A 21,115-nucleotide genomic window follows, 5' to 3' on the forward strand; every position below is an offset into this window, starting at 1 on the left:
AGAAATCCTGCTTTCTGGAGGCAATGACAGGGAGAGGTTTTTTGGGGAGTAGAAAAAGCAAACCTTCCAGTGACAAAAAGAGAGGATTCTTTAATTTTATAAAGGTTCACCCAACTGATGAATCCGAACACGTTCAAAATGCTTTCGCAATTCAACCAATTTAGAAAGAAAGCAAAAACAGTTCCACAGTTTCACCTTGAACCAAGGTTATGAAATTTCACATAAAAAGTAGGTATGGTTAATACAAATAACTAGGAAACAAGGATAATGATCAGTACTTAAGGTAGCAATGAAATGATTAACAATACAGTAAGTTTCCTTCTACAGTATGACAGTCCTTCAAGGCACTAGAATACATCCACAGTTTTGACAGGTGACCGATAACCAGCAGTCACCACCAGCATTCTGGCTTTTTTGGTTCATACTTTAGCAAAGAGTCTGCAGCAAATCAGTGAGGGGGAATGTCTCTGGCAAGGCATCTCTGTTTTAATACCATGTCTAAGGACTAGGGATAAAAATCTAAACCGTGACAAAATAAGTAGGTTATTTCCATAATACATGCACTTTAAATAATAGCTAATGACTGCTCTTTATTCTTTTGGAACTTCTGCTAATGCCATCTGTATTAACAGCAATTAAGCATCCTATGCAAGTCTCTGCAGTAATCTGCTCTTTCCATCCCGGATTTTGGAAACCAGCATCGAGACACAGATCATTAAACTTCTTCTGGATGGCTGTTACCTTCTCGATAACACTGAAGTGGAAGCTTTGTTCAATTCCACGTCTTCAAAAAAAGCTTTTCCCTGTTAGGCCTCGACTCGCTGGCTTCTCACCAGGGCAGAAAGGGCTGAAAGTTTGTCTCCTTTACAGAGCCGTGCTTTCCGTGTCGTTGTCGATGTCCAGCATGAGATGGTTTTGCAGTTCCTTGCCTGTGGACTCTGCAGGAAGCTCTGAAGAGGGGCCTCTAAGTGGTTCTTGAGCACTGGAGTTGGAGTCTGCGGGGGCAAAACATGGGGGAAAAGCATCAAAATTGAGCAGCATGTGGACAGTGGCATTTTAACCACTCCTAGATTGCTAGTAGCACTTAAAAAGGGGGGAGATGAACAGATGCAGGTAGGGCAACAAACCAAGGGCCTGTATCTGTGCACGTAACGGGATAAGCCAACTCAGAACTGGACTGAGGTTGGGCAGCTTGTCAGTCACCTACGTAAAAGGGAAAGGTATTCACCATTGCATAGGTTCAATGAAAGCATCAAAGGGTCCACAGCCAAGATGACCATGACCTGCAAGATTCCTAGCTTCTGTGACAGGTGCCAGGAACAAGGGAATTCAGCAGTAAGAACCAACTTGGCATCTGGGAAATGTCAATCAAGCACCCCCCTCCCCCTCCAACCACTTTGGCAAGCAATGTGGGCAACCAGCAGGATCATTTAATACAGGGAGGAAGAAATTAAGTAACTAACAGAGAAACTGGGATTAATGGCTGGGATCAAGGCCCTTCCCTTGTCTTCTGGTTCACCTTGTCTTGGATCAGTGACAGGAGTTTTGTCCCGATCCTCTCTGGTAGGGGTGGCTAGAAAGTGAAACAGTAGAGACCTCACCGCTGCAGCTCCAGTGACTCACTGCACTGATGAGCAGGATAGAAACTCCCAGGACTTGAAATCAGGAAACTTCAATGAACACAGTTAACTCCAAATATTTATGCTGAAGGCAGGGCAGTGGCACCTTATAGACTAATTCAGAGTCATACACTCGACTGTAGGCAGGGGACAAAGTTGGAGATGAGGAGGACCTTTCTGCCCCCAAGGGTGGTCATGCATTAGAACAGGCACCTAGAGCAATTGTGGAATCCTCATCCTTGGAAGTTTCCAAGAGCAGGTAAACGGAAACTTGGCTGGAGCAGTTTTGTTAGGGATGATCCTGCCTTGAGCAGGGCACTGGACTGGATGATCCAGCCCTGCTTTCCTATGATCCCACTTTGTGAGATGCTCTGAACGCACCTGACAAGTGAAAGGTAATGTAAGAGTGATGTAGCTGTGATGGGCCAGAAATTATGCGAGGCAGGGAGCTCTTAGGGCAATATCTTTTATTGGCCCAACTACATAGTTGGACCAGAGTCAGGCAAGCTTTCAAATGCAAAACCCGCTTGTGTTCACAGCGCCTGACAATGCAGGCTGTTGCTTATGAAAGCATATGGCTTTGAACTGGTGGATCAAGGTGCCACTCTGCCCAATTTCGCACCAGCATGGCTAACTACCAATCCAAAATATTTGTGCATTGCACTCGCTTCAGAAGAGAAGTGAAGTGAAGTGTCACCTACTGTACCACACTGGCATCTACAAATACAGATTATAATTCGTTGCTCAGCTCAAGGAGCTTGAAGAGGCAATTTCACAAGCCCGTCCTAAGAGCCCAAAATGCACCAAGCTTCAAACCCAACCAAAAATGTGTCATTTACTTAACATGTTTAAATTTAAAGCCTTGATGCTAAGTGATTTGCCGAGAGAGGCAACAATGGGTTTAAAATACTTCAAGTGCAGCCTTTCTTTCCTGTTTTCAGCGATAAGTATTTAAGCAAATCCTGTACCCGGGGTTGACAGAAATGCTCTTGAACTTCCAGGTTACAGGAGTTAAGTGACACTGCTCTCTCCCAGATGGCACTTCAGTTGCTGAATCAATACCTCGGCCAAGGTCCTGAACTGATCCAGCTTTCTGCAGAGAGCAATTTGCAGACTTCACTAACTCATTAAACAATTCCACATGCCCTTTTTTAAGAAGAGGCTTCCGGTTTCTGCATCTTTTGTCCTGCGTTTCCCTGCACAGCTTCAATTGACAAGCTGTGGTTTCCTCCGCACAACACAAGAATAAGTGCCATACTGCACCCAGGGGATCATTACGCTCGGTGTCAAATGAAGTTACTCCAAACAGCTCAAGAGCTGTAAAATGAACAATTAAGATGCACAGCAAAACAAAAGAGAAGAAAACAACTTTTTCCCAAGCTTGCTGCAAGTTCAATAACTTTAGCGAACCACTAACATTTTTCTTCTTTTCAGTTTGACATGTCTTGGTTACATCCACTGAATGTGTGCTCATAGCGCCCCGTTTCATTGAGTGGAACACTCATCATCTGACTGATGGAGTCAATGGAATCAATAATTTCTCCAAATCAATGGGAAAAAGTCCAGTAACAATATTTTCGGAAGACCAAATTCTTGCTCAGCCTCACATGCAAATGCCTTTGTCCACAAAGTATATTATGAACTGAACTTAAGACTGGCAGGCCATTATCTTGCTAAAAGGTTCTCAGCTTTTACCATAGGCACACTGTGGGACACAGCAAACCACTCTTTAATACCAAAATAGTACACAACGTTAGGATTTTTGGGGGGTGCAGGGAGGGGGGTGTTAAGAATCTTAAAACTGGCCAATTCCCTTGCTCCACACTCTCCTACTGCTGGCACTAGAAGTGACATGACATGCTATTCAGTAGCCTCCTAAGAGCAAAGGTTTCCAGTCCCTGACTGGATGCGGAGGCAATGAGAAACGTTTCAGGCTTTTTGTCTTTTCAGACTGCAGATAAGCAAACTTACATTTCCACAAATGGAAGAGACTCAGGAAATCTAGCCTGGTCTCATACACTGCCCAGACATCTACTACTGCGATTCTGCATTTGTAGTTTAGCCTCATCTACAGAATCATGTAAGACAGCCTTAACCTGAGAAAGAAGGCATGGGGCAGGAGAGCTTCCCATGACTATGTCATTGTGAAGGATGAATTCGGAAAGGGAGTGGAGCTATTACCAAGGGGCTTAGGAGGGCACGAAGGGTATCTAGTTATGACACAAAGTGGTAAAAAGTAGACGGCTTCTTTACAAGTAGCGTGGTGATAAACCCACCCATACAGATTCCCATCACATGAGATAAAACAAAGGGTGACATTACTGATACAAAACATGACAATTTGGGGCATTTTAGTCTCAAACGTATTTAGTATGTTAAATAAAGAGCAAGCACAAAACAGAAGAGCCATTCTTGATGCATGCTGTGCTAATTAGATGGCAAAGCAAGCCATGTTACAGTGACTGGTTAGTAATGGGAATTAGTGCACACATGATTATGAATTAGCAATGCTTTGGCCAATCATATGCCTTTTCCTTACCATTAAACTTTCCAATTTCAGTTCCTACTGAATGCAGGTCAAACATCTAGATTGTTTAATAAAATTTCCAATTAGAATATTCTTTTCTCGGGCTTATCATTTTACAGCTATTAATAGGATTTGAAGCATTACTGAAGTCTAGAGCAGGGAGGGAGGAATTGGGTATGCCACTGCTCTGAGAGCTCTTCAGGTGTTGCAGTTCACGTTAGATGTTTTCTGCCAATTTTAGTTTGGCATCCAGTTTTCCAGCCTGCAAGTCAGTTTTTCTCTATTATGCATCTTACGGTTAAACAAAAATGCAACACATCATACATTAATTAATTTAAAAGTCCAACAAGAGAGTTAATTTAATGAAAGTTACAGCATCCGTTTCAAGATAAGTGCCTATGAAATGCCTGGAAAGTGAGATCAGACATTCACAACTAGCACAATGTCCTGGGTTAAATTAGGATTTCAGGATAAAATTCTACGCATAATCCCAACTATCGGGCCTCAGTTTGGAAACTTAATGATCCTCTCCTGCTGAGAGGGGAAGCTAAGCATCAGGTTTCAGCTATTTCTCAGTCTCCTAGTTCAATCTGAAACAGCGAGTGTGTTTGTGGCGTTCATCTAGAACGCAGCCTGTTCCCCTTTTCCTCAACTGGCGTTGTTCGGGGACAGTTCTCAGACTGATGTGCCCAATAAACACTGTCCAGCTGACTTTGGCCTGTTTGAATATTTTGCATCTTTCAGCACTGATCTGTGAAATGCTAAGACTGACACATCTGAAATAATGCAGTTAACAGTGTCAGTCACTGGTTTCCCCATGAGGCTTTAAAAATTTGATCCAAACTGCAAGAACAACATAGTTCTGCTTCATGTCGCTGATTTGAATAAGTGGAAGTCCAATTCCCCCAGCAGAGATTTGCAGAAATGTTCTGCAGTTATACACTGATAATGTCAGGGCTGCCTGTACAGAGCAGCATACAGTCCCTCTGTTGTGGGAGTCTTGTTTGTGTAAGCATTTTATTACAAAAAGCGCAGATCCCTGCACTGAGTGGCTACCAGCTAGAGGGAAGAGTTTGTTTCATTACATGCTTGTTTGGCATTAACTATACTAGAAAAACAAGCCTCCGATTGAAATTTTTCTGGCTGCTTGTCAGAAATAAAAGCTATTCCCTCAAATGAAGGAGATATTTTACAATCACGTGGAAAAAGATAGTAGGTGCCACTAAAGCAAAGTACTCAAACGAACGTATCCTGGGGGGAAAAAGGCTGATCCCCAGAACAACTCATTTACGGCATTTCAGCTGCACCAGCATTTCCCAGGGCAGTGCTGCGACATGCTGCAGTTATTCTGAAGACATGACATGAGTGAGGCTGACCTGTAGACAAGGGAGGGGAAGGAAAAAGGCATGAAAGGTGAATTGCTTTTTAAAGCAACTGACTTTTCAGACATTTAAAAGCAAGCTGCTATTGGTAGTTCTCTTGTTTAGGCTTCAGTTTCATACCAATTTAAAACACTTCCTGGAATTAACTGTATTTGGGGGTATTCAGTTCAGATGGGCACCCCAGTTTGCAGCCTACCATAAAGTTACTACCGTAACAGGTAGCATCTCAAGAGGCATTACATTAGGATTGTGAGGCTTCTAAATAATCCGTTCTTTAGACAGTTTGTAGCTGGATAAAGACTACAGCACTGTTAAGGAAGCCAGGGAGTTTACAGAATGCAAATGCCAACATGCCAGGATACAGAGATGCTGCCAGGTGCTTTTCTGCATAGGGATGTGTGTGCTTTGCATGAATAAGTTCCAAGCAGTTAAATACAATTGCAAACCCAGGGTAAAAAAAACCCCAAAACACAAACTACATCAAAACAAAAATAGGAAGAGAGGCAAAGTTGGCCTGCGCTGACTGCACCCAACTTCTGCTTGGCAAAAGTCAAGAGAACAGACCTATTTTAAGAAGTTACTACTTGACACTAGGTTCCCGAGAGGTGTAGTTCTGGCAGATGTGGCATCAAGCTTTTAAATTACATTCTTTGTGCTGTTCGTTGAGAAACAGAGTTGTAAAGTTAATATGTATTTTTTTCCACACTGGTTTCACAAAGGACTGAGAATATCGAAATGAAACACAGTCTCAAATATATATGTCTGTCGCAAATGGGGTGGTGTGTGGTAATGAGCTATGGTGCAATTGTGACAAAGAGCACATACTCCAAAGCAAATGTATAAAACAAAGCTACAGAAAGATAGCTGTGCAGGAGCATTGAGCTGTATTGCAGGTGTCTGATCAGTACAAACCTTATTCGCAGTAACCTTCCTCACCTGTGAAGGCATCATGGGGTACAGCTGTTAGGCAACAGAATATATTTTGCATTCCAAAACAGAATTAGTTTTTATTCTAGGTAGCTGCAAGGTCATTGGAAAGGGTTTTAACTGTTAATGAATATAAGCAGATTTAAAAAGCATTACATTCACTGCCTTTCCCCTTCAAAGGATCTAAAATAATGATACACTTGAGAAAAACAATTCAGACATGCTAGTTTTTATGCTTGCGACTGTAGCAGGTATACTTTCACTTCGGGTTTTAAACTGTCTAGTACTACTTCTCAGTGGTCGACCGGGAGCGCAATGTACTGCCTCAGTCCTCAAGAGCAGTGAGCGAGGTGGGGGAGGAATATATGCATATATTCTCATGAGGCCATCTAAGAAAGTATTTGCTATTTTTGGCAGACCAACTGGAAATACCTTAAAAGGAGCCTGGGTTTCAGAAAATACTGATTCTCACCCTTCAAAGTACAAGGTCCATTAAAAGTGGTTTTAAGGCACCCAAAACCAGGAGCTGCCTTATGTATTTACTTAAATACACTCCTTGCCTATGCCTTCCAGATGGGTGGGATCTGCTATTTTGGCAACCACTGCCCAGTGTAATATTGGCTGTTAGGATGCAGATGCATTGGGGCGAAGCTGGGTAATCAAGTCCTGTTGCAACACTCTGCTGCCCGATCTGGAAAGTCAGATTAATGCACACATCTGGTCACTGGAAGGAGCTGGGCCGTTTTCTGCTCAGTGATCTCATAGAGCGTAAGCAGCAGCTGCGCATTTCAACAGGAAACTAGTAACTGTACCTTAATGGCACATATATATTACAGGAATTATTCTAATACGATTCATCATTACCTTTAAACATGGCATTTATCGTTGTAAAAAGATTTCCCCCTCCCCTCAGAGATGGAGAGTAGACAGAATCCACTTACCAGTAACTATTTTGGAAGCAGTTTGAGAGGGGTTTGTGAGAACGCCGTCTCCAGCCGAGTGAGGGGCCGGGGGATGGGGCGGAGGGGGAACGTTAGGTCGGTTCCTGGGTTTGGGTACTGGCCTTGGCCGTGGCAGTGTGCCAGTCTGAGGAGGAGATGGAGACTGTGGAGTTTCCTGGGTGGACGACTGCAGCTGAGATAATGAGGAACTAGTTTGGTGCTTTCCTAGAGGGGGCGTATCAGGAGGCGTTGGAGTCTGCGGTGGCGAACAGGACGAGTGTTCGGGTCCATGCTCAGTGCTAGACACAGCAGGTGGAGAAGGTGCTTGACTGTTGAGTTTTGGCTGCAGCGGAGGAGTAGCTTGTGTGGGGGGTTGTGGAGGGGGGTGGTTAGGTGCCTGTATTGGGGGAAGGCTACTGGAGTATCTCCGAGGAGCAGAAACTTGGGAAGAAGCAGAGGTCTGGGCTGTCCCTACATTTGCATGCTGACCAGGAGGCGAAGGACTTCTGGCAGTTGGTTTTGGAGACACTGACGGTGGCTGAGCAGCTGGAGCAGAACTTGGGCTTCCCGGCTGTCCTGGGGGTGGATTTGCCGGTTTAGGAGGTGCGGGTGCAGGTTTTTTAACGGCTGTAAGAGACATTAATAAGAAGGTGTTTGTTATGGTGCATGGCCTGGAAAGGGAAGCAAGGGACATCACACAGGACATCTGTACGTACTTGCCAAGTGACGTTACTTCCCTAGGGATCCACCTTTTGTTACTTCAGAGAGATACCACACGTAGGCAAGTAAAAGTTACTAAAACAACTTGGAGTGCTGCCACTAAAGCGCTGGTAACAGCACAATTTATCATCATGGGAGAGTAGGATGAAAGCAAGTATGGGGACAATACTGTTCAGATGTGTGCTTTGGAGCTGGGTTGGTGCATGTGGGGGGGTGGGGTGGAGGGAGCTTGAAGAGAGAAAAAAAAAACAAACACATCCATTCAAATACACCGAAGATTAGAAGAAAAGACGACATTGGGTATTGGTTACTTCGGCAGTACTGGCTATGAGGATCACATTTGGCATGACAGACATCCAAGGAGGTATTTGGTCACGGTTTGAAGACGGAGCCAAGAATACAACATACCTCTTCTCACCGAGTGGGGGCTGGGCCCAGCTGCGTTCTGTGGCGGGTTAACAGAAAGCTGGCTAGGGGCGCTGGCTGACTGGGGCTGGTGCTGGGGAGTGCTTATATTCCCACCGTTTCTGACGGGTGGAGGAGTCGTGGAAGGCACAGTGTCCCTGGGCTTGGCAGCACTGAAAATTAGAAACGAATCAAGAGGTGTTTTTTATAAAAAATGCTTCTTCCAAACAAGCTGCACCGATTCCTGGGCCTACCCTACAAACAGTTACTTTCCTCCCACGCACATAGGTTTTTGGAAACAAGCCCTATACAAGGGTGCTTTTAAAAAGGGAGCTGTTAGTTACAGCTGAGCATGTTCACAACCGTCTCATTTCTCTGCTCACTTGGGTAGACTTCCCCGACTGCTGCATGCGGTATCCCTACCTAAACAACAGTCCAGAACTATCTTTTTTGTAACCTGTCCATATAAAGACACCTGAACCTACCGTTACAATGCAAGTATCGGCTGTATTGGACCACGATGAAGCAGCAGCAGCAGCACCACCTTGAATCTCATTCCTCAGGCTCCCAACACAAGAGCTCCTATAAGGGCTCCGATTACCACCCCTGCACCCCCCAGTCTCACTTCAGTCTAAAGCCCTCCAGGCAAAGAGGCTTAATTTGCATTTTACCAGAGCACCACAAAGCAACCTGCAGACAGGCACTGCGATAACTACTCCCGGCCCGAGCCCCTGGTGTCGCAGACTGACCACAGCACGGCGTGCAGACATTACACTGGGTGCGGTTTCTGGGGGCAGGAAGGTGGGCACAGGGAATTCCTTCACCTCACTGGGGTTGGCTGGAGGTCTGTTCTCATCTCCCACCTCGATTTCATTTTCATCTGGACGTAGCCAGTTAAGAGAGAGAGCAGTGCTTAGTCTCCACTGAATAGCACAGAAAAACAGCCATCACTTTTTGGGGCTAAGACATGGCTAAAAAATTGGCCCCACTGGGCCACCAGCATTAATGCTCAAGGCTATTGCTTCAGAGCCTCTGCAGATTCTGGAAGACCTTAGTTAGATGGGAAATAGTAGAAGTGTGAACAAACAGCAGTCCACTCACAGATTCATAGATGTAAGGTTGGAAGGGACCTTGTAGATCTTCTAGTCCAACACCCTGCCCTGGGCAGGAGAGAAAACTGGTCTCAAATGACCCCAGCCAGGTAGATGTCGAGCCTCCTCTTAAAGACCCCCAGGGTAGGAGCCAGCACCACTTCCCTTGGAAGTTGGTTCCAGATCCTAGTCGCCCTGACAGTGAAGTAGTGCCTTTGGATGTCTAGTCTAAACCTACTCTAACAATTTGTGGCCGTTATTCCTTGTTCCCAAGCACTCCCCGGGGTAACAAGGTCTCTCCTCCCAGACTCATTTTAAATGAAAGACGAGATTGAGGAAAGAGCAAACGGGAGGTGCTAGGATGGCACAGGCAGGTTCTTGCTGCTGGAGGTCTGAACACATCACACGCTGCCATGTCTCATTGCCCTGTGGTCTGCAGAGAGCCAAGCAGCAGCGCGATGCTCCGGGCCCCAGGTAGGAGAACGGAAAGCACTTTGCTGCAGCTGTCACCGGGGAGAGCAGCTGAAGCTGCCTGCCAAAGAAGCAGTCGTCTCCTTTCTTCAAGAGCTCCAGAGAGCTCCCAGAAGAGCTGCCTTCAGACCTGCTTGAGAGAGAGAGACCACTGCTGAAGTCTTCTTGGAGGGGATGAGGAGGGCTCCATCCTTGGGAGGTTTCAAAACCCAGGGAGACGAAGCTTTGGCTGGGATGATGTAGTTGGGCTGGGGATTGGACTGGATGTGACCTCCTGAGGTCCCTTCCGCCCCTCATTTTCTTCGATTCTGTTGTAGCAGAAGCTCATGACGGATGTTAAGGAAAGGTGGGGCCCTTTCCAAGATCTCAGCATTTGGTGGCAGGGAGGAGGCATGTAGCCCAATTCCAGGAGGAAGGAGTAAAAGGAACTGGGGAATAAGGACAATGGAACTGGGAAGAAAACTATACTGTGAACACGCTGCGTGTAGTGGAGCCGTCCATTGTCCCAACCCATTTGTGACTTTCTTCCCCACATGCTGCGCAAATCAAATCCTCTCTCCTGAAATCCCCTCATGCTCCATTCCTGCCTCACAGGAAAGGGCAGAACGAGCTATGTGGTCAATCACTTTTGCTTATAAGATGCAACCCACTTCCCTCCCCCTGTGTGTCAAGCGCACACAAGCACAGCAGACAGGCTGGTGGCAGGCTCTCTTAACTACCATGAATACGAGCCAATCTGTTCACCTCTCCTTGGTACTGGGGAAAAACCGAATTGTAACAGGAATCCAAAGTTCTGGGTCCCACAAGGCCAACTCCGTTAAAGAATTAATGTTAGTTAGAAAAATATTTTGGGTGCAAATATATTTTAAACAAAATTAGTTAGGAAAAAGCCACCTGTACATCGTTGTAAAGATAAACACCCAACCCCTTTATGCTGTACAGTCCACTAGTACTGATCAGGTAACAGCCCAAGTATTGCAAGCCTCCCCAAGCTGGAGATGTGATCATAATGGATTTGCCTCTTAATATCTCTAAGAGCATCACCTAGAAAGAAAAATACACTAAGAAAATCATTGCTCCGACTACTCCAAAAACATGGTTTGTAGCCTGTGTCATGATGTAGGGGACCGAAGCTTGGGAAGTACTAGTCTTGGGCACTTAAATTCCTCAGCTTTCACTTGAGCTGCCAGAAGAGTGAGAGCAAAGTACAGCTTCAACCCTAAAGTATGGAAAGGAAGGGACCAATCTATTGCTATTGGTCTTCAAATCAAAGTTCATGACAACTTGAAAAAAAAAGGTAATGGTTGCCTGCAATTTCCCAGTAATTAAGTGGCAGAAACTTAAAGAGCATCACACTCAAGAAATTCTGATGCTGAAGAGTGATAAACTGACTTCTGAGTTGCTGGTTAGAAGCAAATCTGTTCCTCTACTAGCTAACACGTACTAAAGACAAGTGAGGCATAAATCCAAGTTATTAATATGAAACGAGAGACAAAACCTATAAGCTTCCACTATTGCCACAGATAGCTTTGTTTCTTTCAGCAATAAACTGACCACCATGCGGACGGCAAAGATTGCAGGAGCGGGACCTGAAGAGATCAGCCAGGAGCACAGGGAGCATGCAGTTTGAGAACTCTCCTCGAGAGACAGGCTTTGGTGTAATTAGTGTTGAGCACAAAACATCTCTTGTGCAGCGTTTTCTCCTCGTGCAGCGCAAGGCACCTCACACAAAAGAGGGCGATCACTGAAGTGGCAGAACCTAGCTGACGGCCACGTGGCAGGTCAGTTTGTTGCTGAAGGAGCGGGCCCTTAGCGGACGCCAGCAGAAGCTGTCCTGCTTACCTGACATCCTCATTTCCTTGACTCGGTAACTGTTCTGCTGTGCCAGCAGAGGGAGCAAAAGCAGCACCCACTGGGCTGGTTTCAGCCACAGCACCCTGCAAATGCTGCTCTGCTCCGAGCTGAGCCAGCGTGCCAGCCTCCGTAGGTGGGAGCGGTGGCTGGAAAGCTGGGGATGTGTGCTTTCTATTTATAGTGCCACATCTCCGAGGATTCACTTGGAAGTCCATAACCTTGACACCAAAGCTACAGAGAGAAGAAAGAGTAAACACACCATGCAAGCCAACTCCAGGTACACTGAGCAACAGGGCGATACCACATGTTATAATGCACAGAAAACAGCAGCAACCCCTGTTGCTCAGTACATGCAAAGCAGCAACAGGGAAAGCTTCAACTTCCTACATGAACACCATTAGTGTTAAGACATGCAATGCGACTGGGCTTATCCACACAGAGGGCAGACACATGTCCCTGGGATTCAGCTTCAATTTGGTTTTGAAGACAGATAGCAGCAGCAAGGTCCAGCTGCTCTGCTTGGTAGTTTTACCGTGTTAATAAGTTACCTTCAGCACCCAGGTAGGGGCTGGTCCTGGTTGGAGCAGGGAATTGGACTAGATGTGACCTCCTGAGGTCCCTGCCAACCTGAAATTTCCTATAATAATTTTTTCATTATAGTTTGCAGCTTTTTCCCCCCCTTAACAGGCATTCTTTGAGTCATTACATACATTTGACAACAGATGTTAGAATGCGGATATACACTTCTATAAATATGCTTGGTTTAAAAACATGAAAAAAGGAAAGAAGTACAGGTCCTTATTTAACTATGGGTAAACGGACTGGAATTCCAACAGACAGCACAACTTCAAACTTACGAAGCACTGTTAAAGTTCACTACAACGAGTTAAAGGGAACTTTGAATTCATTTTTGATTCCCTCCTCTCTCCCCCAGCCAATGCTGTTCAGTACAGGAGAGCAGGGAAATCCAATTCAAATAACTGATAAATGCAAATTAGCCAATACATTTGCATGTCTAACCATAGTTAAATTGTTACTGTTTTAACATTTGCATGAAGAGCTTAAAATAACAGCACAATGCTTCAATACTCAAGATACAAATGACAACAAACGAGCTTCCACACTACATGTTACATGGGGGACACAGCACAGTTTTAGTGAATTGTAGTATCTGCTGTGGTATCTTTTACTATCATCAAATCAGAAGTCTTTTATCATGAAGGCACCAGATAACACCACTTCTGCCCATGGGCTTTAACCAGAAGCCTCAGAACATTCAGAAGTTAGAGATATCCATTCAAAGTGTATAAATATGATTTGGGAGACTCAAAACCTACGAGCTGGGAATGTGATAAACAGAAGCAGTAATGGTCTGCTTGGCTTTTCTCATGCAGAGAGCATATGTTGAAGGAAACACCAGTACGTTACCTCTGAACCTTTCTCAGGCTGCAACAACATGAGGGGAAATAAAAATCAGTAAGACGTTACCTAGAGGGTTTCCATGAAGTTCCCCTTCTGAGGTCAACACACAAGGTGTCAAGCTACACTCATCAGTAGTTCTGTCCAAGTGCAGGCCAGTGTCTGGAGATCAGTGTAAAGAGCCCAACGTACCTTTCTTTCTTCAGCAAATCCCCTTCCATTACAGCCATGCTGACCGGCCTCTTCCGTTCCTGAGTCCCCGACTCATACTCATTCCCAGTGTGAGACAAGTGATTCGAATTAACAGCAGGAAGCAGGACAAATGCCCCAGACACATTAAAATCAATTTCTGAGCAAAAGACAGACAGGCTATGGTAAGGCATGAACACACAAGGTAATGTACAGTCTTGGCAATTTAACTCCAAGAATATCATGCAACTAGTGTTGACAAAAATCCTTGCACGAATGGAAGTCCTTACCTTCAGGAAAAAACCAAACTGCATGCTGAATGATTGGCTCAATAATTGCTACCACATGGACTGAAGTTGCTGCTGCCATTTCAGCAAGAGATCTGGGGAAGAAATTCAGAAGACCAGAATCTTTGAAACAGACAGCTCTTCCAAGGGGAAAACCCCATTAAGTGTGTTTGGTAGTGTTGGAGTGTAGCTATATGGTGGTCCAAGAAATTGTGGGTAGTATACCTTTTGAGACCAACCACTTAGTTGGGAGAAATTTTGGCATGCTTTTGAGCATAAGGTGCCTTTCCGTGGGTAAAGGGCATTTGTTTTGCATGCCTTAAAGTGCAAATCCAAGTTGAATGGGGTATGGCAAGTCTAATTGCCACCCCACAAAAAACAAACCAAAACAGTACACTCCCAAGTATTGCAGACTTCATCACAAAGCTTACAGAATGCACATTTCTAAAGAGCACCACATCTGTCTGACAGATGTGTGTGACATTTCATGAAGCTCCCTGGAGGAGAGATGCTTCCGAAATGCGATTACAAATCTCTCCACTTCTTGATACTTTACATTATTTACACACTGGGATCTAGGATAAAGAGGTGCTATGGTACTTTAACATTCAATAAGTGCTGTTTAAAAAAACCCAAAAACACACAACTTACCCTTCATTCTTTGCCCATAACAAGTTGGGGCCTAATACTATCGCAATGTTGCTGGGAGTCATTTTATTTATGTCACTGTTCTGTGAGAGCTTTGCCAGGAATTTGATTAAATACCTATAAAAATGAAACATATGTCCTTAAGCAGTTACGGTAGAAGTGTACCACACAGGACTATGCTAGCATCTCACAAAGATTAAGGGGTACAGTCATTTTTACATCAACGATGTCACCTGAGAAGATGCTGCAAACCAGGACCACACACATTAGCAAAGCTAGCATTTTAAGCAAAGCTTCCAAGAACTCTTTAGGACAACTGCAAAGTGAGACCAACAGATTTCATGATTTGCAGGTGGCCATCAATTTTTTGCCCATGAATCAATGAAAACTGAAGTCAGTGGGAAGCGATTAATAGGATAGAAGATTTTTCCCTACTAAGTGGACGAAAGCAAATGTTTACTGAACTTTACTGAGATCAGATGGATCATGCACTCTGCAATCACATTCAACAAAGGTGAGCTAATCCGTATTTCAACAAATGCTTTCCCATTATGCACTTAAGACTTCTAAAAGCTGAAGAGATCCATTTCATGTCCTTGAGGGTGAAAGCCAGCTAGAGATAAACTGCAAGGAAAGAATCCAGGTGCAGCTTCCATACTTGGAAAGCCTCAAGGGAAAGAAATGCTAAGTGATGTGGAGTAGTCTTGCAGAGAACGTACACTCTAGAGTGTCTATGTCAAAGTTTCACTGGAGCAAGGCTACAGGGACTGCGCTATCTCCGCTCAGTTTGTGCTATTAGGGCATAAGGAACTGCCACATGCAATGCACTATTCAATTCAACAGCCAACATCCATACTCTCCAACTCTTTAATCAAACAGGATGTCCTTTCAAAAGCTTACATGGAACTTACCCAAGTAAAAAATAAAAATAAATCCAACTAGAAACTGTGACAAGCCAAATCTTTGCAAGCGGCTGTTTTCTGCTATTGAAACTACAGTCCTAAGAACTGTAGCAATCGTTGACGCACCTGAAATTCGCCAGGTTATGCTTGGGCAGTCTTTGACAGATTCTCCATAAGTCTTGCAGCTTCTTGTCCTGGTCTTGTACACTGTGGAGAGGATAAAGCCTTCTTTAGACCAGAAGGAATTCTGGTCTAAAGGACCAGAAGGAATTCTATTTGCTACCAAAGAGTGCAGGCCTTATGGTTTTCATTTATGCATAATTAGCCCACTCTTTGCACATTAAATTTAATCAACTGCTTTGTAAATCCATTAATTAGCTGTAATAAGCAATAGTCTTTACACATATTGGAGTATAAAGCTACTTCAAGTAAAACAAACATTTCAGTGCAGTTACAACCAAAGCAGTACACTCCTTTAGCATGCCATTGCCTGCCGGAATGGAACAAGGATGGGGCAACTGTGTACACGTGGAAAGTTTTCTGTGCGTTTGAGGGAAAGTGAGAAAAGCCCCATTCACGCACGCACTGCTCACATCTGTGTTTCCAGCACTCTTACTTTGCAACTTGCGTCCACTCCTCATAGAGGCTGTAGGTCATTAAGGGTTCCGGTAACTCTCGTAAGTAGGACTTCAAGGCACCTGCAAACAGACCAGGAGAATGGGCATCTCAGCCATTTGAAACGCTGACCTCAGTCTTGCGGCCAGACCCTTACGCTGTTGCCAAGCCCTGCTGAAGTTTGTGCAGAGACACATTTCAACAGTGCGTCTGTCCAGAACCCAGCAATGGGGCCTCCCGGTTACTACAGTAATCAGCACCACCACCAACTTCTTTAGAATTTCAAAATGACTCTATGGACTGAAACTGCAGCTTCAGCTGCGCATGGCTCTGGACTCAGACCTCTGTCATGAGAAGAAACATGACACTGGTATGAATGCAAGCCACCTGAATTTTGAATACTGCTTAGGCCTTACAGAAATAAATATTCCACGTGTGCCTGGTATGCGTGCCCTACACTTGATCTCTGCAACACTGGTGCATTGGGCTGGAGGGTTCATACTACTTGCATTTACAGTTTTTATCTACAAAAATGTCTCAATATTGTAACATGCCAATGACAAATGAAAGGCATAAGGGATACGATTCAAAATGGTCATGCTACCTGCTACAGCATGAGGGTCCGAATAGAATTCATCAAGCTGGGAAGTGGAACAGTCCAATGCAGCTTTCAGCTTCTTCAGTTTGGAGGCTCCGGCAGCAATCCTGAATAAGCCCTACATCATGAGAGCAAGGATCAGTTCCCATGACTGACAGCTGACATACTGTCATTAAAACCAGTTACAACAATGCAGTGACAACCTTCCTTCTTGCAACAGTTACAAGATTCATGTCTTTTTTGTGTCTGCAAAGTGAAGTTAGCTTTGACATATCAATGCTGGTTCAATAACCACACAACACCTTCCCCTCCACTGTCTCCATCTCTGCATTTTCACATTCAAGTTAGTCCCATTTCGTTCCCAAATACATTTGAAGAAGTTGTGGGGATGGGTGGGTTTTCCTGTCAGGAAAGGCTAAGTTACACAAGGGGACAAAACACCCTTGCATTTGTGTGCCATGCAGGCTTGCTTACACGGACGCTAACCCCTTCCTCAACAGTTATACTGACTGGGCTTTGCCTCTTCTTAAGACCTTTTACACAAGAGAAAAAGTTTACTGTCCAGTTTGCAGAAGTTCCTACCTCTTCTTTCATTCCTGTTTCCAAGAGCATCATAACACAAGCCTCAATAGGGAGTGCAATTTCACGACCACTGCGTTTGAGGTGCTCCTCCAGGGGTGTTCCAAAGGCTGGCTTTTCTGTCCATTTGTCTAGTTAGAGAGTAGCAAAACACTGAGCAACATGGTGAAGGGAACAACTTGAACTATGCTCCAAAGAGGTTTAGAAGAAAATCAAGTGTGATCACAAGAATGTAATTACAAGTATTGCAGCCTTTGATTTGCAAAGTCTCTTTGGTCATGAGAAAAGAGAAAAGCTTGCAGGTGTGAGCAAGACAGTAAACCTCTTGTCCACCTCTCTTTGGGTGGCTTATCAAATTAATTATTCTTGTGTAGCTGGAAGATGTTATATCCACCAGGTAAATGTACTAACTTGTGTTTGGTTTTCAGTTGAAATTAATTCTGATTTACTATAATAATTCAGATGCATAGATTTTTGGCCCTTTAAGGAAAAAAAAAAGAAAAAGTATTTTTGTTTTTGCTCAGGACAATTTCTTATTGCTTGGCCGGGCTGCCTGTAATAGGATTGTACCTGCAGCTGGCATAGTGCACGTTAGGCCAAATGCAAAGCCTACTATTGATGGCAAGAGTCATGTATGTTAGTAGCCCCAGTATCTCTAACAGAATCACCATATTTAAGGGTCTGTCACTGTTCCAGTACTAAACCCCATCCATCTGTTTCCAAAAAGCATTCAAAGCAGCTTTAAAATTTTACTCTTGGTTGCATTTTTTTAAGCAAAATTTTGACAAAAGGTCTTCCTCACAGAAGGCTGACTCTCCTTGCCCCTTAGAATTAGCTTATTTCCCCCAGTACTTTTGAGCTGTCACAATTGACAAATGAAGATGTGAAAGCATTACATGACTGTTAGTATCCAAGCACCATTTCTTTTAAAGGGGAAGGAAAAAAGCCTGAGACACCATGTTTTGTAAGATACCAGCAGGTTACACATGCCATATGTATGAACTGCATCACCACTGCTTGGGTTTTAGCGCTTTTCATTCATAGACTGCCCAGCACTTCAGAGGCAAATAAGCATTTATCATCCCCAATTTAGCAAGTAGCGGCAGAAGGGAAGTGCAGACAGCTTTAAGTGACTCATTCAAAGTTACAGCAACTGAGAGCTGAGCTAGGATAGAAGCAAAGGCATTTTCTCCCAGCCCCAGCTCTTATCTCCCGAACCACACTGCTTCCCAGCATGCTTTCCAAGTGCTGATGTAATACCTAACACTTGTGCAGTACTTGGCTTCTCAAGTGCTGTACACACTAGCTAATTAATCAGTGAGGAAGCAATCCAATACAATCAGATCTATTTCCCTCAAGTAGAGAATTGACCTCACTAGTCCATAATGTTCCACCATGAAACTACTGGTTTCACTACTCTGCTAAACAGTACCTTCCATCAGGGGCACTGAAGAGCAGATATTACATGCCATGCTTCTAGCAGTTATCATTTCCTTGTTTTGGGGGCATTAAGACCTTCCATTTGATCCACAGCCCAAAACACTCTGCTGAACTATCAGCACACATGGTTCAGATGACACCCTTGTCTCAGATTTTGTTCAATACAGTCCTTTAGTATTTGTGACTTCAGTGCTCATAGTAAGCACCATGCTGATAAGAATAATGCTTAGGATGGCAGCTTCTGTTCCAGGTTTCTATGTGCGACAGCACACAGCGCATCTCCACACCATACGGTAAGCCAAGGGCAAGGTCCAAGCCTAAGCTCAAGTTGACTAATGCATAACTTGATAGCACCGAAAAGAGATAAAGAATTCTTGTTCACTTGTACCCTCATGGGTGAGGGAGGCCTGCACTGCAGTCCTGAACGCTTCAAATAAGCCAGAGCTCAGTAGCCAAGAAGTAGCTGCAGTACAATATGAACATGTGGAGAAGGGATGCTTTTGCGGGGGAGCATAATCAGCTTTGCAAAGTTTGGGGGAGGTCCTTGGAATTCAAATCCCATAATGCTGGTACTTTAGGATCCTACTTTGTTTCTTCCTCATGAAGGAGTCCCCTTTGGGGCATGTGTGCCAGGGAAGGGTTACTGAAAGGTTCCCACTATGTCCAGTTAAGAGAGAGGGAACACATCAGTGCAACTAATTACAGAAGTCTTCCCTTGCTTTCTCTCAGACAGACAGACAGACCCACCCTTAATGTTACATTAGTGTGTTAATATAGGGCTGGAGGAGCTCCAGAGAACGCAGCAGCCAAAGATGGAAGGATTTTGGGGGATGTAACGTTGTTAAGAGATTAAAATGGCCTTTTAAACAGGCTCTGCATGCAAGAGTCCAGAAGGGAGAAGAATATAGGTCAGAGGTGGCACAGGCAAGGAGAAGCATCAGCCAGAGCACAGGTTACTTTACCTTGATGGGCTTGAATTTCAGGGAGGACCTTGTCTAAGACTGCTAATGATTTTCTATGGTAATCTGCTTGTGCTTCTAATAACTGAGAACAAAACCCACATTTCAAAAAAAACAAAAACAGGGTTAGCTTCTGAGGAACACACATACAACGACAAGGTTTAGCACATGAAAATGTCATCTTTCAAAATGAAGTGGTTTTCCACAAGTGCCAAATCTGATCAAACAAGACGACACTCACCGTGACAAAGTATCTTGCATACTCCCCTTCTTTGGATACAAAGTTATACATGTCTGCTGCAAGTTGGTCCTTTGATTGGGGGGGGGGGGAGCGGAGGGGAGGGGGGGGGAAAAAAAACGGTAAGAAGCCTAGCTGGTAATTTAACATAAACCACTTAGTCTACACTGTAAGAATCAAATGGTTCAGCATTGCCATCATTTGCTTTACACATGGTAGGGCTGACAGCAGAAAAAGGCTGTTTGAAGAATATATTTAGCTTACCAGAAATTCACATGTCCACTATGGATTGCAAGGAAAACCTATCACTTGTGGCAACATTGAGAGCATCTTTAAGCAACTGGATTTTGCTCAAGTTTGTTTCCACCCACTACAGCAAGGGCTGTTGTTTGTTACATTTAGCAGCCACCATGGGAGTGTATTTTACATGCATGTAAAGAACTGGCTATTTAAAAAAACAAACAAACAAACAAAAAAACATACCTTCCTCAACATTTTCTACCCCACACCACAACAGCAAGATGCAATATTTCTTGATGACTTTGTAATCAAGTGGAAAAATCAAAATGCTAAAGTATCTTAAGCAAACAAAGCCTGGTCAGAAATCTTCAGTGTGAGGTTTGGAAGCCTGTGACACTGACAGCATCACCTAGGTCCCTGGCTTGAAATCTCCATGTAGTTAATAGGGCTGTACAAAGTTTCAGTTGCTGATTCGATTCAGCAGAGATTCGACCCAATTCACCGGCTGAATCTCTGAATCAGAATCAAAATCTGGAGCCCCATTAATCTCTCTGAATCGAATCAGAACCCTCTGAGTCGATCTGGAGAGATTTGATGATTTGGACATAGACACAGTTTTGTGTTTTTTCTACGTACCTCAAGGTACCAGGTGACTCGCAAAATGCTGAGGTGCTGGGGCAGATGGAGCATCCCACGGAAGCGTGGAGGGGGGGTCCCCAGAGTGCTCGGTGGTGGCCCCGGAAGTGGACCAGAAGCACTTCCAGGTCCACCATGGACACGCCCCTGGCAACTGGTGCCTCCTGGGTCTAGGGAGGTGGACACCCAGGGTCCCCCAGTGGTTGACTGCTGAGCTGGGGGCAAAGGCGCACGCAGGGTTCCCCAAGTGCTCATTTTCAGACCTGAAAGTACTTCTGGTCTACTTCCAGGTCCACTGCTGAGCATGCAGGCTCCCCTGCTCCCCACACGCACTCCTGTGGGACGCTCTATCCGCCCCAGCTTTCACAAGCCGCGCCTAGTACCTCAAGCTATGTAGAAAAGAATTTAAAGCTGTGTCTACATCTGAA

General features: G+C 44.5%; 1 protein-coding gene across 7 annotated transcripts in view; it reads right to left on the reverse strand.

The window, feature by feature from the left end:
• Nucleotides 1-70: 70 nt before the first annotated feature.
• The window catches only part of ARHGAP17 (Rho GTPase activating protein 17), a 62,612-nt gene continuing 41,567 nt past the window's right edge, over nt 71-21,115 (reverse strand). For 2 of the 7 annotated variants that reach the window (XM_090023647.1, XM_090023645.1), the window contains exons 8-21: nt 19,815-19,883; nt 19,577-19,658; nt 17,178-17,305; nt 16,602-16,713; nt 15,999-16,080; nt 15,509-15,589; nt 14,484-14,597; nt 13,836-13,927; nt 13,549-13,705; nt 13,366-13,383; nt 11,926-12,168; nt 8,525-8,694; nt 7,397-8,023; nt 71-995 (exon numbers count right to left, since the gene is read on the reverse strand). In XM_090023647.1, the coding sequence (XP_089879773.1) occupies nt 865-995; nt 7,397-8,023; nt 8,525-8,694; nt 11,926-12,168; nt 13,366-13,383; nt 13,549-13,705; nt 13,836-13,927; nt 14,484-14,597; nt 15,509-15,589; nt 15,999-16,080; nt 16,602-16,713; nt 17,178-17,305; nt 19,577-19,658; nt 19,815-19,883 (2,106 nt within the window). In that variant the 3' untranslated portion in view covers nt 71-864. Of the gene's footprint in view, nt 996-4,158; nt 4,205-6,440; nt 6,465-7,396; nt 8,024-8,524; nt 8,695-11,925; nt 12,169-13,365; nt 13,384-13,548; nt 13,706-13,835; nt 13,928-14,483; nt 14,598-15,508; nt 15,590-15,998; nt 16,081-16,601; nt 16,714-17,177; nt 17,306-19,576; nt 19,659-19,814; nt 19,884-21,115 lie in introns of all 7 variants that reach the window. The other 5 variants (XM_090023648.1, XM_090023650.1, XM_090023646.1 and 2 more) reach the window with 5 other exon arrangements.

The sequence above is a fragment of the Crocodylus siamensis genome, chromosome 12 (genome assembly GCF_052110815.1).
Source record: "Crocodylus siamensis isolate JL-2025a chromosome 12, ASM5211081v1, whole genome shotgun sequence".
Taxonomy (NCBI): Eukaryota; Metazoa; Chordata; order Crocodylia; family Crocodylidae; genus Crocodylus; species Crocodylus siamensis.